This window comes from Periophthalmus magnuspinnatus, chromosome 6 (genome assembly GCF_009829125.3).
Source record: "Periophthalmus magnuspinnatus isolate fPerMag1 chromosome 6, fPerMag1.2.pri, whole genome shotgun sequence".
NCBI classification, from domain to species: Eukaryota; Metazoa; Chordata; class Actinopteri; order Gobiiformes; family Gobiidae; genus Periophthalmus; species Periophthalmus magnuspinnatus.
In genome coordinates this window covers 15,510,412-15,527,326 of record NC_047131.1, presented here as the reverse complement: position 1 = coordinate 15,527,326, position 16,915 = coordinate 15,510,412, and the positions used below count along the sequence as shown (strand labels likewise).

Genomic DNA, 16,915 nt, shown 5'->3' with positions numbered 1-16,915 from the left:
AACCTTGGTAATACATGAGGCTGATTACAAATACTATACGACATAATGACATGGTAGTTCTAATATATTCTCTGACCAATATAACTTTATGATTTATGCTCACAGGTATCATACGGGCACTTACTTGTAGAATAGTAAGAAGCCAATTCAAAGACGACTTCACTCTCCACTTCAATAGTTCCTATAAGAAAGAATGTTAGGAAATAACATTAGGAAAGCATAAAAATCAAGACCGATTGCAAAAAAACAAAACAAACTGTCAACTGTTTTTTATTTTCCATTGCCAGCAAAATACAAAATAAGATAAACTTTTAAAAACTGGCATGTGGTAAGAAAAAAAAACAACAACAAAAAACTAAACTAAAGATGTACATTGAAATTACTCCAATGAACTCCAATAAATCTTAATTTCATCCATTTTAACTCACACTATACTTTTATAGAAAGTCCCTACCATTGTGTGAACTTTGAAATTGAAGTTGTTTTGGCTGTAATGCTTTTCTATAGGCCCTATGAATGAGATCGCTTGTTCTGGAGGGGTAAAGGGAGTGAGGAGGGGGCGTATGGGTAGATGGGCAGAGGAGTAGGTCAGGTATGTGAAGAATGTCCTCCATAGGATCATAATTGACCTGGAGATCAGACATAGGATCAAGTACTGCACAGAGAAACCCCCACTGAGCTGTGTACCACCCACTGTGCACACCGCAGTCAGCTGGGCTTTACATTACACCAGCACCAGGTTAAAGTCTATGTCTGTGTGTTTTAAATAATCAAGCGTATTTAAAGATACGCTTGATTTTATTTTAACATAGGTTGTGCTTTTCTGACTTTGGATTTTGTGTATTTTTTTCCTTTTCTGGCTAAGGGTATACAAACATATAACTGAAATACTATATGTAATATTACATTTCTCTCTGTCTCATACTCATACTGTAATATGCTAATGATTTTTTCCTTTAAGGTGCACCATGTAACTTTTGGGTTAGGGATCCTTCAGTTTCTTGTTTCTATGGAAATGTCATCTCTGGTCATGGCTCTGATTGAAATGTTCCACAGTATGACATTAAACAGATCTATCTTACATTTATTCAATTACAGGTGGTTTTATTGCTCAAAAAAGAGGCATTTTGACTGTGAACGGGGTTGCCACTCCACAGATCTGACCTGTAAATTAGCCTGGTTTGGTCTTCATGATGATAGAAAGATTTAATGCCATACTGTGAAACATACCAAGTAAAGTAATAACATGTCCGTAGAGAAAAAGTTGAGGTTACACAATGCAGTTTTAATTTTGTGTATGCACCATTGTTTATTGTTAAAATTATGGTACAAGAGCCTTCACAAAATAAAATGTCAGAAAGTTTTTTTTAAACACAAAGTAAACTAGATTTAAGTGCCACTTTTATATGAGAATACACAGTATACACCATCTGTTTACGTTCTACTTACTCAATGTTAGTTCGCCACCTACTGACAGTAACAGTGACTGCAACTACAGAACTACAGAATTTTAAAATTTCTAAATTGTTATCCAGCTGCAAGGTTAATTTAATTGTTCTGACAAAATATGAATACATTCCTACTTTACAAAAACTGATGATTAGAGATGCAAAATTCAGAGCCACAAAAATCTGAAAATTGAACAGTGTGACCAAAGGGTATTTATTGTAGTTCTCTATGTTGGTAATCCTTATCATTTTACTACCCAGAAATGTCTGTAGAGAAATAATTTTACCTATTATACTATGATACTTTTCAGCTGATGTCATCAACAGTCCTTAGGGTTTGATGTTCACTGTTGGCACTAATCTGTCAGAGGCTTTGTTAGACTTTAATCTGAGTTTAGTTTTTACACAATCTGACCAAAAGGCACCAACTTGGTTGGAACTACAACAGGTGAGATGAGTTTTGCTGAACAAGTCTCTTACACATAACACTACATTCATAAGCTAGCTAGCACTAGCATTAACAGGTTTTTTTTTCAATTAGTCACTCTCATCTTTTTTTGTTGAACATCAAACACTTAAACAGAACCTAGAGTGCTTGTACTGATCACAGGCTCCTGTAAATGTGTTTTTCAAATCCATTTTGTATTTGTTTTTTTGTTTTGTTTTTTGAGTTTTCAGATTATCTTAAACTGTTTTGGCAATGTTTGCTAATGTGTGCATCCTGTGCCTGGTAACTGCTGGACATTCTGCCATACACATACATGTAGAACACTCCCAGCGTGATGTAAATGCAAAATATCAATGAGTAAGTGCCTTATAAATGATGTTCTTGGCGTTGAGGAAAAACAGCTCAATGGTTGCATTGTCCTTCAGGTAGGAGATACTCTCTATGTAGAACCTGAGAGAAGAAGAGACAAGAACTTTAGTGGGATAAATTCACAATAAATCTTCATAATGACAGTGTGCAATGACCAAAGTATCCATAGGGGGGCAGGAGAGTCCACAGTGCTGTGGACTGTCCTGCTCTGCTTGTGTCCCTCACACTGACACAGGACAGTAGATCTGCTCACACTGCACTTCACACAATGTCTGCTGCTCCTGCATTATCAGCACCTATATACACTAGTACAAGTAGAAAGAAGAGAGGAGGGGGGGAGAGGAGATAAAAGGAGGGGGGGACAGAGAGAGGAGAGAGAGGAAGACAGAGGAAGACAGAGGGAAAGAGGGAAGTGAGGGGAAATAGAATAGGGGAAGAGGGGAGAGAAAGAAAAGAGGAGGGCTGAGAGATGAGCAATATAAAATGAAAAAGAGGAGAGAAAAAGAGACAGAAGACAGGGGAGAGAGGAGGGACAGAAAGAGAGAAATTGGGAAAGAGGGGGAGAGAAGAGGAGTAGAGAGAGAGAAAAGAGAGGAGAGAGAAGATAGAGAAGGGGAACAGAGATATAGAGAGAGAGAAAGAAAGAGAGGGGGAAAGAGATACAAAACCAGAGGAGAGGGGAAGAGAGAATGAGGGGGAGAGAGAGGAGGCAGCCCAGTAACCCACTTCTGGCGCAGCTAACATAATAAGAGGCTAAATTTAGCTGTGTGAACAGACAGAGCTAAAGGGAAGCTCCTCATTGTAGTGTGTCCTCTGGTGAATGGAAGCCCACATTAGAAACATCGTATGCAGAAGTCTATGGAGTATTACAGCATATAGTAATACTGATAGTAAGACTGCACTTTTCACTGCTTTAAAGTGCCTATATTGCGGTATTTTATGATCTATGTTATAATGTTGTTTCCCCATCAAAAACATATCTGGAGTTGTGTTTTGTTTCATTCACACATGTTTAACACACAGATCCTGCATATCTGAGCTCTGAAAACTGAAAGCACTCTGTTCCACCTTGTGATGTCATGTGGTAATACAGGAAGAGCTCCATTGTCTTTAAAAATTCATACACCTTCACTATAACTATTTGAATGATTTTAGCTCTAGAATTGCCAATATGTGCTGAACTAAAGGAAGAGGGTATTTCTACCTTTAAGCTTCCTGTTAAGTGATATCTTGAGGATTTGTGCTTATGATTTGAATTGCTAATTGCTACGATGATAGATCTTTATCACTCTGAAATCCATTTTGTCCAAGCATTTGCAGTATAAGAAAATAAACATCCAGATAATTTGTACATTTTAATCTGTTTGATCAGTTTTCTAGGTATTGTGGAAAAATACATAATCTGCCACACATCAGTATTAAAGCCGACATATTCTGCAAAATTCACTTTTCAGAGATTTTAACCATGTTATTGTTTCTCCTTCTCTTTTACCCTCTCGAAGTTGTTTAGAGTTGTTTGAGTAATCTTTATTTTCCTCTATTCAAGACGTCATTGCTCTGATCTCCCCTGTTTCCACTGCTACTGGGACACTCCCACTGCTCTGTGCTTACTTCATTCTCCAGTTTTATTTTCTTAATTGGTGATACACGTACGATTCAGCAGAGTTGCGTAGTCATTTTAGCACAAATGAAAAAAAGAGTGACCTGCAGCTATCCACAGGACGGGCTACACAGCTCTTTGTTGTGATGACGTTTACGGCAACATCAGCTCCCATTGGGCAGCTCCTTTTTCTAACCCTGAAATCAACGGGCTTGTTTCTTGTATTAATTTTGTTTTAGATGAATATCGTGATTTAAAAAGTCCAAATGATTACAGATCCACGGGTCTCATAGATTATAACTATGCAGCAGACACAAGCACAACACGTCGTCTTTAATATACGTATTACATTAAGTTCAATTACCCTAAGCTTGTTATATCTGAGCAACAAATTCCAAATAATTATGTATATTTATAAGAACCCATTCACGACACTCCTCGCTCTCTTATCAATGATGCATTCCCACCTTAACCCCTTCACCGCTGAATGCTAACCCTGTCCTGGTCCCACTGATCGCGTGCAGATGATGCGTATCGACGGCTGTATGATTGGGAGCTGGTATTGAGTGAACACAATCGTACGAGGATCAATACGGCGGGTTTAAATCGTGTTAGCCATCGAGCTACAGAGAGGGCAGAGGTGTCGTCAATATGAGCATTTCATTACACAGAGGAGAGGGACCACATGGCCAAAACTACACTATAGTATTTTAAACCTCTACACACGATCACAGGGAAGTAGATCGAGAGAGAGGGGGAGAAAAAGTATAGAAAGAGAGTGGGAGAGTACACACAGAGAAACAGAGAAAGTGTAGAGGGAAAGAGGAGAGAGAGAGGGAGGAGTGAGATAAATCCAGAGAGGTGACAGATAAAGAGAAGGTAGAGAAAGAGACAGAGCAGGGGGAGCACGCAGAGAGAGACAAACAGACAGTGAGAGAGATGAGAAGGATATGAAGGGGGGGAGGTAAAGCAGAGAGGTGAGAGAGACATAAAGAGAGAGAGAAACAAAGTGTTGAGAAAGAGGGAGAGCAAGGGGAGCACACACAGAGAAACAGAGAGAGGGATACAGGGGGTAAAGAAGAGAGGTAAGCAGGAGAGAATGAGAGACGGGAGCGAGATGAATCAAGAGAAGTGAGAAAGAGATAAAGAGAAAAGTGGACAGTAGAGAAACAGAGAGAGCAGACACAGAGAGAGAGAAGAGAGGGATACGGGGGTAAAACAGAGAGGGAAAGAAGAGAATGAGAGAGGGGCGAGATGTTAAAGTAAAGAGTAGAGAAAGAGAGAGACAGCTGGGGGAGCACACAGAGAGAAATGAAGAAAGAGAGGAGAGAGGGATACAGAGGGGGATAAAGCGGAGAGGGAAAGGGTGTGGTAAATCCAGAGAGGGGAGAGAGAAAGAGGACAGTGAGAGAAAAAGTAGAGAAAAACAGAGAGCGGACGAGCACACACACAGAGAAAGAAACGGAGAGAGAGAGAGGAGAGAGGGGGGTAAAGACGAGAGAATTAGAGAGAAGAAAGAGAGAAAGAAAGGAGAGGGAGGGCATCTGACACACAGGGGCATTTCAGAACATGTTTGTAGAGATCTAAACTACAGGGTTAGCTGCTTTAGACAGAATAAGACCACATTATATTCCCTATGGATATTCAAATAGCATTTTGGATTTGATTGCAATTTTTATTTCAACATTAAAAAAAATCACATTCAGATTTTTCACAATTATTCACAATATTCACAATTTGTCCTTTAGGCTTTGTTCTTCTTGGTGGTTTTCAGATCATGATAGTGGGGGGTGAGGGGTGCTGACATTTCAAGAGATCGAGGTGACAGATTGGACCACGAAGGAGAAAATGGACCGTCTTGTACATATTTGAATATGTTGTTTTCTCCCTAAAATTAAATAAACAGTTTAAAACCTCCTGGGATAGTTTACACAGGGAATACACAACAAAATACAGATCCATTCATTACCTTCTGCATATTATATTTAACAACCCATGTATTTTCCTAAACACGGGCATTATAAAAACAAAGGTCTGTTTTTTTTGTCATATTGCAACACTTGTTTATATATTAATTGGATTTATTTATGTATTTATTTGACAGGGACATTACACAGTAAATATATTGCACTGAGCAGATTGAGCTACAAGGCAGAGAGGCAGCAGGTTGACTGTAGGGCTGCACGATATGAGAAACAGATGTGATATTTGATAGCTATGTTTAGTATTGTGATAACAATTTGTATTGGAATATTTAAATACAGCCTCATTTTTGACAGTGTTTGCTAATGTGTGTATTTTGTCACCATGGTAACTGCTGAAAATTCCACAATAGATACACATAGAACACCCCCACTGCAATATATCAATAAAAGACATTTCTTCATGCTGTGTGCACTGAAAAGGATGATGGTCGATGTAGTTCACTTTGTTAATTTAGCTGTTGCTATGATAAAACAATGCATTTAAGCAAAGGAGCTTATAATCTGATATGTTGTGATAGCCCACAATATTATTGTGAGACATTTGACGATACGATATCATGATATTTTGGTTATATTTGCCTTAATAAGCTCAGTTAAACTAAAACAAAACATGTGCATACCTTCATTTACTAATCAAACTGTGTCAAAAAAAAACTTAACTGAGACTAAACTATGACCAACCCAAGTGAGTAAAATCTGCCTTTTTGTGCATTTCACTTTCAAAAAAATATTTAATTATTTTTGTTTAAATGCAAAAAAACGATTATTACATCAGTGAATATTGCGATATAGATACTTGTGATATTACCTGCAGCCCTAGTTAACAGGTTCTTCATAAAATGGACAATGTAATATTTAAAATAATGCAACAGATTACATTTCACATGATCTATTTTAAGATTTATTTTTCAACCTAAAGGTTATCAATTGAAGTGGCCCTAGTTTAAAATCCTGTCTGCTTTTGACTAAGACATGATTCAAATTTGAACCACCAAAATCAAGTCCTAAAAATACACTTCCCCTTGTACACACCATACCCAACGTGTACTCTATAGTTCTATTGTACCTAAATATGGCTCACAAAGACTGCATATGCTATCTGATGTTCTATTTTAAAAATCATACAAAAGACCAGGTACAAAGCAAGTTTTAAAAACCTATCAGAGGGCAGGGAAATTTGGTTTGGACAAATGTAATGCAATAATAGAACTATGTGTTTTATTGCCCTCCGGGTCACAGAAAGTATATTAAACTGTTAAGAATGAGAATGACGAGGACCAATGAGACTACTGGTGTTTCTAATTTGCTTTAATATGGAGTTATGATGGAGCACTCCCTCAAGGAAAGAATTTAGCTGGAAAATACCACTTTGAAGTTTGTATAGTAAATAGCAACAAAAGATTTGGATAAAGACTCTGTACCCCATTTTTTCCCCATGTATTTGAGCAAAATGCGTCTTGTCCCAGTACAGATATAATGTATAAGCAACTCTTAAGGTCTACTGTGTACTGTTTGCATCTAATCATAAAGTGTTTTATTGTCAGAGAATCAGGAAGTGCACTGTTAGCATGCTAGTTGCCTGTCTCAAAGTAATGGTCAAACTCCCCTCTGGTCTCTGAGAGTTGTGAAAAGTGCTTATAAACTCATTGTGGTGAATAAATATGATGCTCAGAATGTATAAAGTAAATGAGGAATAAGTTTGGACCACTGCAAACTACTTACAATGAAGTACTTCACATTCGTATAACAGGTACAGCACCTTTAAGGTATAGGTAGGTGATACAGACAAAAATAATCTAATTATAATTTAAAAATCTAAATCTAAAACTGTGCTAAAAAGTGCTTGAGTTTCTAGTTTTGCACAAAAAAAATTATCGACTGCAAAATAAACCACCAGAAATGTCACTGCATGCCTGATATTTTATCATCAATGACGATATGTACAACATTCTAATTTTGCATACCTTTAAAACAACCTTTTTGATATTACCTTGAAGACGATGTATAAAAAAAATGTGACACAAAATGAGAGATTTAAACAAAAACGAAAATATGCGGGACCAGATATAACCACTCTTTGTTGTTCTTTTGGTGATTTTAGAGAATGATTTTGATGTGTAAAAATGGCTATATAAAACTGTATATTACTACAACTCTTTCAATGTGGACTAGATAGATGAATAGATAAATAAACTGATCATTGGGACTGACCTGACACAGAAGTACAGGACAATAGGACCAGACTTCTTTGGGAACTCGTGCTCTAAAACTCGCCGGTCCAACTGCAGCCAGCTGAAGTGACTCCTGAGGGAAAACATGAAAAACAGCATGTGAAAAAACTTTTACTTCAATAGCTTTTGGTAACAGTATATGGACAAATATTTCCTTGAACAGTGAGTATGTGTGTGTTGTCACATTGTGAGGACAAAACCCCGCACAAACATTGATTGTGTGCCTTTCCTCGTGGGGAGAACACTCAGGTCCCGAAGATGTGAATCCTTTATTATTAGATCAACAACATGCTTTAACGTTTGGATATGGGTTAAAACATGTTAAGATTAGGGTTTAGGTTAAGATTAGACCAGTAATGACTATGTTTCTGCGTCAGTCTTGAGGAAATAAATGTAAGTCAATGTAATGTCCCCAAAAAACATGGCAAAGCAAAATGGAGACAACCCCTTTTTATTCTGCAAAAAACTTTAGCTGCTTGCTGTCATTCTTTGGCTTTTTCCCATAACCCATTCCAGTAAAAGTAATTTAGTTGATTTTGACAGGAAGGGCATCTGGTGTAAAAATCTAGAAAATGACTAATAAACTCGCTATGGAAGGTCTGTGTGTTATAATTTGGTAACTGCGTCTGTCAATCAGAGCTATGTGAGTATGGAAAACTGAAGGAAAAAGTTAAAATAATAACCTTAAATGCATTAACCATCATTTTGGGTGTAATTCCTCTCTCTCGTCTCTAACATAAGACCTGTATGGACAGCTGGTCTCCCTGGTGTCTTTGCACGCTCCCCTGAGCAACTCAACACTTCCAAATGTGTCCTTCTGTCTATCCTACTGTCCCCTTATGTCTATGTCCAAATATGTCCTCCTCTGTTTGTTCTACTGTCCCCTTATGTCTATGTCCAAAAATGTCCCCGTTTGTCCAAAGAGCGCAAAATCAGTAGTACGTAGTAAGTATGAAAACAAACATCAATTCGTGATTTGTAACAGTGTAGTTATTTGCACTTAATCTTTAGCTTGAATAGTTTATTTGTAGGCATTATGTGAGAGAAGCTGGAACGCATGAATACCAAGTTTGTACAAGGTCTGGTATCGGGCTCGCTGGTGGTAAAAAAAAAAAAAAGAAAAAAAAAGATGAGATCAATCCATAGTTTGATTGAGAGCATGGGTTATGTCCCAACTGTCCCTCTCCCAGAATGCACATGTGTCAAAGCAAATACCACTCGGCAGGACACAGCAGGACACAGCAGGACACAGCAGGACACAGCAGGACACGGCAGGTCTTTGGTACCATGCCATGTTTCCCTGTATGTAAATGTCCCAGGTTTGCATGAGCTGATCTGAACCATGCCACTCCAACCCTCTGTTTTCAATCGCCATGCACAACAAAGCTCATTTGAATGTCACTTTTGCATTTCAAAACACAAGCTGGTGTAGGGTTCAGAGTGAACTATGTGTACATGCTCGATTTTTTGACCACATGGTTTGTGTCCTGTATTGCTTTATTAGTATTATCATCATTATTATTATTGTTGTTGTACAAATTTTAGATTTTTAAATCCATAATCCTGTGCTAACTGGGTTCCAAGATACAAGGTAAACATTTTCAAATCAAATATAGTTTTTACTGATAACAAATGTAATGCAGATTTATTCTTAATTACAACAAACATTGGGCATGATTGAAGTTGTTTTGTGTCATAATTTGGTGTTTTGGTTCTAAAAATGATTATCCAATCAGAAAGCAGAATAAGTCTCACATGATTCTCTCATTTGGGTTGCCAGTTTCAATGCAAAAATCCGGTTGGTTTAAGCCTAAAAGGACTCTCTGACCTAAATCATCACTCCAGCACCTGCAGCCAATCATTAGTGCTAGTGCAGCCTCTGCAGCTCAGTGAGTGAATTCTGGAGTTTCTGAGCTTTCACATGAGGCCTGTTCATATACAGAGAATGAGAAAAACTTCTATGTGTCCTTTATCTGCAGGTTAAGACACTGGCAACCCAGGTTCAGTTATGATTGTGAAAACTGTAAGAGCGCAGGCCACATACATTTCCTTTCACTATAGTAGTTAAAGTATAACAATGATATAACATAGTCATCATCTGTGTTATGTGTTTCAGTCAAACTATTTCTTTGTATTAGGCAAGGCAAGTTCCCACTTTGTCCTCTGCCTTTACACAGTTCTTTAAGATGATTTGGGACTGACATTGTTTGGTCAATACAACATAACATTATAGAGTGAAACAGTGTATTGTGCTGACCAGCCTTGTCCTGAGAGAGAATGGAGCCATGGTCAGAGCAGCAGTGAACCGGCTGAACTGCACTGGTCTATTTCTGCCTCTGTCGCTTTAGCTTAGCATCAAAACGGCTCTGTGGTGCACACGACTCTAGACTAGTGGGTTTATTGTTAAAGGAATAGTATTGTCACAGTGTTGTCACAATATTCAGTTCTCAAACTAAAGAAAAGACTCAGTAATTAATGCTGATATTGACACCACGATGATGAAAAAAAATAAACAAAACTTTTTTTTTTATATATGGTGAAGATATAAGTCTATGGGTTGTTTGTCTTTATCTGATGAAGAGCAAGATTCTGATTCAGAAACCATTAAGAAAGGTCCTGATTTGTTCTAGTTATAATAATTTTAGTATCAATCTTTTTAAAATTACTTTCAGTGTCAATATGTTTATGCTTGACGACCCTGCTATGTTATTATTAGTAAATATATATCAAAAGTCATTCTGGTAGTAAAAACTTTATACCTGTGCAATCCTGTATTTTCTGGCAACAAAATTAACTCCTCACACTTTTTTTTCTTTTGTTGAAAAATGGCTACATGCAAAAAACCTAAGTAAACCTTTTTTTTTTTTTTTTTTACACTTTTTCTGTCGATGAGATGTGTCTTGCCTTACAAGACGGTCCCCAGTTCAATTCCCTAGGTCTAGGGGGGTTTCTGTAGCTGGGTAGTCCGGGTGACTGTTGACTGTTAAAATCTCATGTATTATTTAATTATTTATTAAGTCTAGTCAGATTGTAGAATGTGATGATGTAACAATCTCAATATTCATTTTAGCTGTGTCCCATCTGTATTAAATATTATGTTATGTAATAATAATATGTTATCTGAAACGCTGTGTTTTGCTAACTTACGTCTCATCTACATACGCGATGCCAAAGTACTCCTTCTCTTTGAGGTTAAAATGCGATGCCACCAGGTCCAGCAAGTCCTTGGCCATAAGCTTGGGCTGGAAGAGAGAGAGAGAATAAAGAGAAGTTTTTATTATTCTTTCACACTTGAGACACATTGTAACATCAGGCGCTATAATAATGTGTTAGCCGGGTATCGATTTGAATGCGGTGACTAAGCATTCAGGCTCGGCGCTATAGGGAAAACAGGATAGGGAGAGATGGATGGAGAGAGAGTGGAAGTTGCTGACGGTGCAGGTGCGGCCTTCCCTCTCCCCAGTCGCCTCCTCCCTCCTCTCTGACCCACACCTTGACTGCAGTGTCATGGCTCTGGACTGAACCAATGCAATAAAGAACAGGCAGAACATTCAGCAAAACAGAGTAAGTATAAGTAGCTAACGGGTCAATAGGTCAAATGTTCATTTTGATTGTGATTAGCTACATGAGAACTTCTGGTGAGCTAGGACTAGGGTAAAGTATCGAAAATCAAATACTAATTAGATTAAAACTGGTTGAAACTACATACCCATTGATACTAAAAAAGTCACACAAATAAACCTTTCCTCAATAGCTTTAGAATGATCTTGAGCTGTATCAGAACAAGTATAAGACACATAGACTAGTTTTCACCCATGGACCACTATGGAACCTACCTGGACGAATGTTGGATTACAAAAATATAAGACCACATGAGAATATGAAAGAAAGTACTATGATTTAATGCTGAAAATCACATTCTGTTGTCTAAATGAAGTGTTTTTATTATTACAGTGGTACTGGAATTGAGTATCGAGTACTATCGAAATCGAGTATGAAATTTTAGTATTGTGACAACACTAGTTAGGACTGCACAAGATAACGCAATTGAAATGAAATTGCAATTTGAGTTGGCAATTATTTAGACATAGAGTGCCCTATACTAGTGTATCAGTTCATATTTCAGTATTCTCTCAATTGCTAATGCTCCTGGAGTTGTTTAAAATGTACACTCAGAATCCTACTTTTTAAACAAAAAAATGAAATACAGAAAAATTGTATTTATTTATTTTTTCCCCAAATCGTAAATCCCTAGTTCACAGTTGTCCTGGTTTGGTCCTGGTTTGAGCCTAGTTTAGTTCTAATGTAGACTTGGGTTTGATACAGTTTAGTCCGGATCTAGACTTGGTTTGAGCCCAGTTCAATTATTTTTCCCTTTTTCTATTATAAGGTCCCAAAATGATAAATAAACAAGATTTTACAGCAGCCATTATGAAATTAGACAATTAGGCATACTTTATTGATCCACAAAGGAAACAGTAACTCATGTTTAATTACAAGCAAATGAAATAGTGATAGTACTAAAAGGAAAAAAGTATAGTAAATACAAAATGTGATATTCAACATTAAATCTTTCTTTTATATTACCACGGGGTCTTATATCTGTGTAATCCCTCAGTGGACCAGGTAGGTTCCATAGTGGTCCATGGCGTATACTAGTCTATGTGGTTTTATACTTGTTCTGGTACAGGTCAAGATCATTCTAAAGCTATTCAGGAAAGGTTCATTTCTGCTATGTGAATGTGACTTTTTAGTACTGATACCTGCTCAGTTTCGATACTCGCTTTAGTACTGATTAGTATGATGATGATGATTTCTGATACTTGACAACCCTATCACGAATAAATAAGCAGTGTAAATAAGAGCCCGTGTACTGTCCGGGCCCAGCGGAGGAGGGGCCGCTTGCCGCTCTGCTCCTCTGACATATGGAGCTGGTTTGGGCTCCACCCTGAGGTCTGCCCTGTGCTGGGTGTGCCTCTGCCACAGCCTCATGTGACTCTGGGCGGACACAACAACAGGGCAGCCCGCCACTTAAAGCAACACTGCACTACACACTAGATCTGTGGATGTGAAAACAGATGATGAGGAATACATGACATTGAGTACTTGATTGTTCATACACTTTTAGTCCTATTTTTAATGCTGCAACAAGTGAAAGTGTTGGGAGTGGGACAATGTGATTTATTAGGGATGTACATTTGTCTGTCTTTGATTATCTGATAACCAGGAGGCAGTGGTTCTGCGTTGGCCAGTAAATTTTTCTACATAATTATTTTTGCATCAACAACCGCACAGGTCTAGCCGTGAGTACGGATGCACCGATACCAATGGCAATATCGGGTATCAGTCCAATACCAGGTGCCAGTACTCTGCAATGTACAAGTGCTCGCCTCTGAGCTGAGCAGTGCACTCTGAGCAGAGAGGAGATGACCATAAAGAAGCACTAACAGTTAACTGCTGTGCACATTAAGCTCAGCTTTAGTCACAGTCAAGTTACATGAACTATGGAAATATCTAGAAATCTTAAATGTTTTTTTATAATTCACAAAGGATAACAGCACGGTGCTTGTGTTACATAGTAGCATGCTAATGTGGTTAAAGTGGTGCTGGCAAATTTGAACAACTTGCCAGGTCCGTCAGGTAAACCACACCTACAGGAAGTAACAGCTCATGTACGACACCTCACCATCTTCTACACCAAGTACAGTCGCTTTGACTGTCACAATAATTACTATATCAATTTATCGTTCAGTATATGATAGCTGGAACATATTTTTTGGACTTAGAGAGCCCATATTATGTTATTTTCTAATCCATGTTATAATGTTGTTTCCTCATCAAAAACATACCTGGAGTTGTGTTTTGATTCATTCACACATGCTTAACACACAAACCCTGCATATTTAGGCAGAGTTATTCTCTCAAACAGAAAACACTGTGTTCTACCTTGTGATGTCATGTGGTAATACAAGTGCTCCACTGTGTTTTTGAAACATGAATGTTTTAAGATAATGAAGGTTAAAATCATGAACACACTTGACGTTGCATAGTGGATGATATAAGATCAACATGACATACTAAAGACACTGCGTCTTCACACACACACACACACACACACACACACACACACAAACACAGACACACACTCCTCTCTCCCCTGAGGTCACACCACTATCTCCTCACTACACTCGGACTTCATCACAGCCACAGCTAAAGCTACTTCGGGCTATTTAAAGAGAGGAACCCGGTGATGTCATGTGGACGCGCTGCCGGTTCACGTGCACTCACATCTCCACTGACCTAGATCTGAGACACAGGAGGAGAGGGAGAGAAGGAGAGACTGAGAGAGAGAGAGAGAGAGAGAGAGAGAGAGAGAGGGAGAGAGGAAGAGGGAGAGGAGATGCTCTGCAGAACATACAGGTTAAAATGCTGTATGTATAATATATGTGTGTATCATGCTTCAGCGCTAGTCAGTGTTTTGCCACTCATGCACAATTTTGTGTGTGTGTGTGTGTGTGTTTGTGTGTGTGCCAGTGAGTTCAGGTGTAAAACAGTGAAAGTGGGCAGATATTTATCACACTATGGGGACTAGAATCTATACAGTCATAACATGGGGAGCTGTATACGTTACGGGGGACAGAGATCAGGTCTCTATGATGTAAATCCTTCATTATTCGATCAACAACATGACTTAAAGTTAAGACATGTAATCCCAACATGTGTGGCATAAAATGGTATAAGTGAGTTGGAGAGATGGTTAGAGAGCAGAACAAGTCTTGCATGAGTCTTTCATTAGGTTTGTCTGTTTTAATGCAGAACATTCAGTTGGTTTAAACTACCTAACCCCCAGCACCTGCAGCCACCTGCAGTGCTAGTGTAGCCTTTGCAGCTCAGTGAGTCAATTCTGGAGGTTCAGAGTTTTCACAGCCTTTCAATAAACTCCATATAGTGATGAAATTATCAGAACAATCTGGTAAATGCATGATTGAAACAAAACAAATGCAAATTTTCAGAATAGCAGTAAAAGTGTATTATGGGCAGCTTAATCTAAGTCACAACAGGAACAATACAGTGACACATAATCTGGGTGTCCATATCAGCAGTACTGGCCTGGTACTTACTTGGAATTGGATCTTCTTAAACATGCACACTCACCCAGCCCCGGAGCACATGTTAAGGATATGACAATACAGACATTGCCTGACATCTCATTCCTGCGCAACATGACCATAGTTTCAACTAGACTTCATGACTGATACCAGTGTCTGATGGCACGCCCTCCTGCCATGGGCATACATCATCTAATATTGGGTACTTTTGCAAGACAAGTTTGAAAGCAGGGTCTTGCAAAAATGCATGCATAATATCCACTCCTAAAATGACCCAGGCATCCAGCATAACTACTGTTGTGTCCCTGCGTAACTACAGGATCCTCCGGGCAGCTGTTTGAAGCCTCTCTTAAAGCTACACATTCAGCCCCCTCTGCAGCCTGTCGTTATGGTATCAGGGCTAATGCATGTTTTGGTTGAGCTGAGACACAAACAGCAGTGGTCCTTTATTATCACAGCAACAGACAGACTGGTCCACAATACACACGCACAGGGTATAATGAACTCAGAGGAGGCGGTAGTTAAGGAGACGAGAGGGATAGAGAAGAGGGCGATTTTCAACAAGTTTGGTTTGAAAAAAAAAATACAATCAAAAGTAAAAGCATACAATATTATACGATTGTGATGGTGGCAAAGTTAGTCAAGTCTGGAAAATGTATAGGTTTATAATAGTCCAATATATTGCAAAACTATCGATATCGTGACACTAACTGACGCAATAATCGATATTGCAGAATACTCAATATATCACAGTAACACCAAGGTTCTCCATCTGACAAAAATGCACTGAAAAAAGAAAAAAAAGAATATGTTAAAAATGTTAATGACTTTCCTTATAAAACCCCAAATTTTGCCTTATTTAGTCTTGGTTTTGTCAATGTTTTTATTTTGACAGAGTTTCCCTAGCATTATTTTTTTTGTTTTATTATAATTTTATTAACAGACATATAGCAAAAAATTCATATATCACGCAGTTGGAGTTAGAGTATAACTAATAACTGATCAGAAACTAGAACATTAGCAGAGCATTAGCACATTAGAAAAAATATATATGATCTTTTTATTAGAAAAGAAAAAAAAAATTGATTCCCATGAGATTCTTGTATTAGTTTATAAGTTCACGTTTCTTGTCTCAAATGTTAACATCCCTAGAGTTGTTAACAATGTGCATTCAGAATGAACAGAATCCTAACTTTTACAACATACATTGCAAATCTAATCACAATCACAATATTAGTTAAAAAAATTAATAAAAATACACATTTGATGTTTTTCTACAATTGTGCAACCCGACGAGATAATTATGGAAATTACATGTGATTACATTAGCCTAAAACCACAACTGTTTGATCAGCTTAGCATAAATCCTGTGACTAGCATACAATCTTTAGCATTTGTAGCGCTAAATTGCTAACATAAAATAAAAGGTTGCAAACTTCTGGGTTGGTGAACAATGATGTGTCAATATCAAGTTCATTCAAATTGCATATTTTAAGTTTAGGAGAAGGCTGACAAACATGCTAAATTAATACAGGAAACCCCTGAATTTCAGATCATATTTGTAGATTTTTAAACTACAGGGTTAGCAGCTTTTACACAGAATTAGTCTTGTCACGATACTAACATTTCAAACTCAATTCTGATACAAAGGAATAGACTCGAATACCAATTCTGATACCACGATGATAATAAAAAACAACTTTCTTTAGACAATAGAATGCCATT

General features: G+C 37.9%; 1 protein-coding gene across 2 annotated transcripts in view; it reads right to left on the bottom strand.

The window, feature by feature from the left end:
- Positions 1-16,915, bottom strand: part of frmd4a (FERM domain containing 4A) — a 107,743-nt gene that overhangs the window by 34,153 nt on the left and 56,675 nt on the right. For both annotated transcript variants that reach the window (XM_055222728.1, XM_055222727.1), the window contains exons 3-6: positions 11,229-11,323; positions 8,062-8,154; positions 2,257-2,346; positions 136-177 (exon numbers count right to left, since the gene is read on the bottom strand). In XM_055222728.1, coding sequence (XP_055078703.1) covers positions 136-177; positions 2,257-2,346; positions 8,062-8,154; positions 11,229-11,323 — 320 coding nt within the window. The remainder of the gene's footprint in view (positions 1-135; positions 178-2,256; positions 2,347-8,061; positions 8,155-11,228; positions 11,324-16,915) is intronic.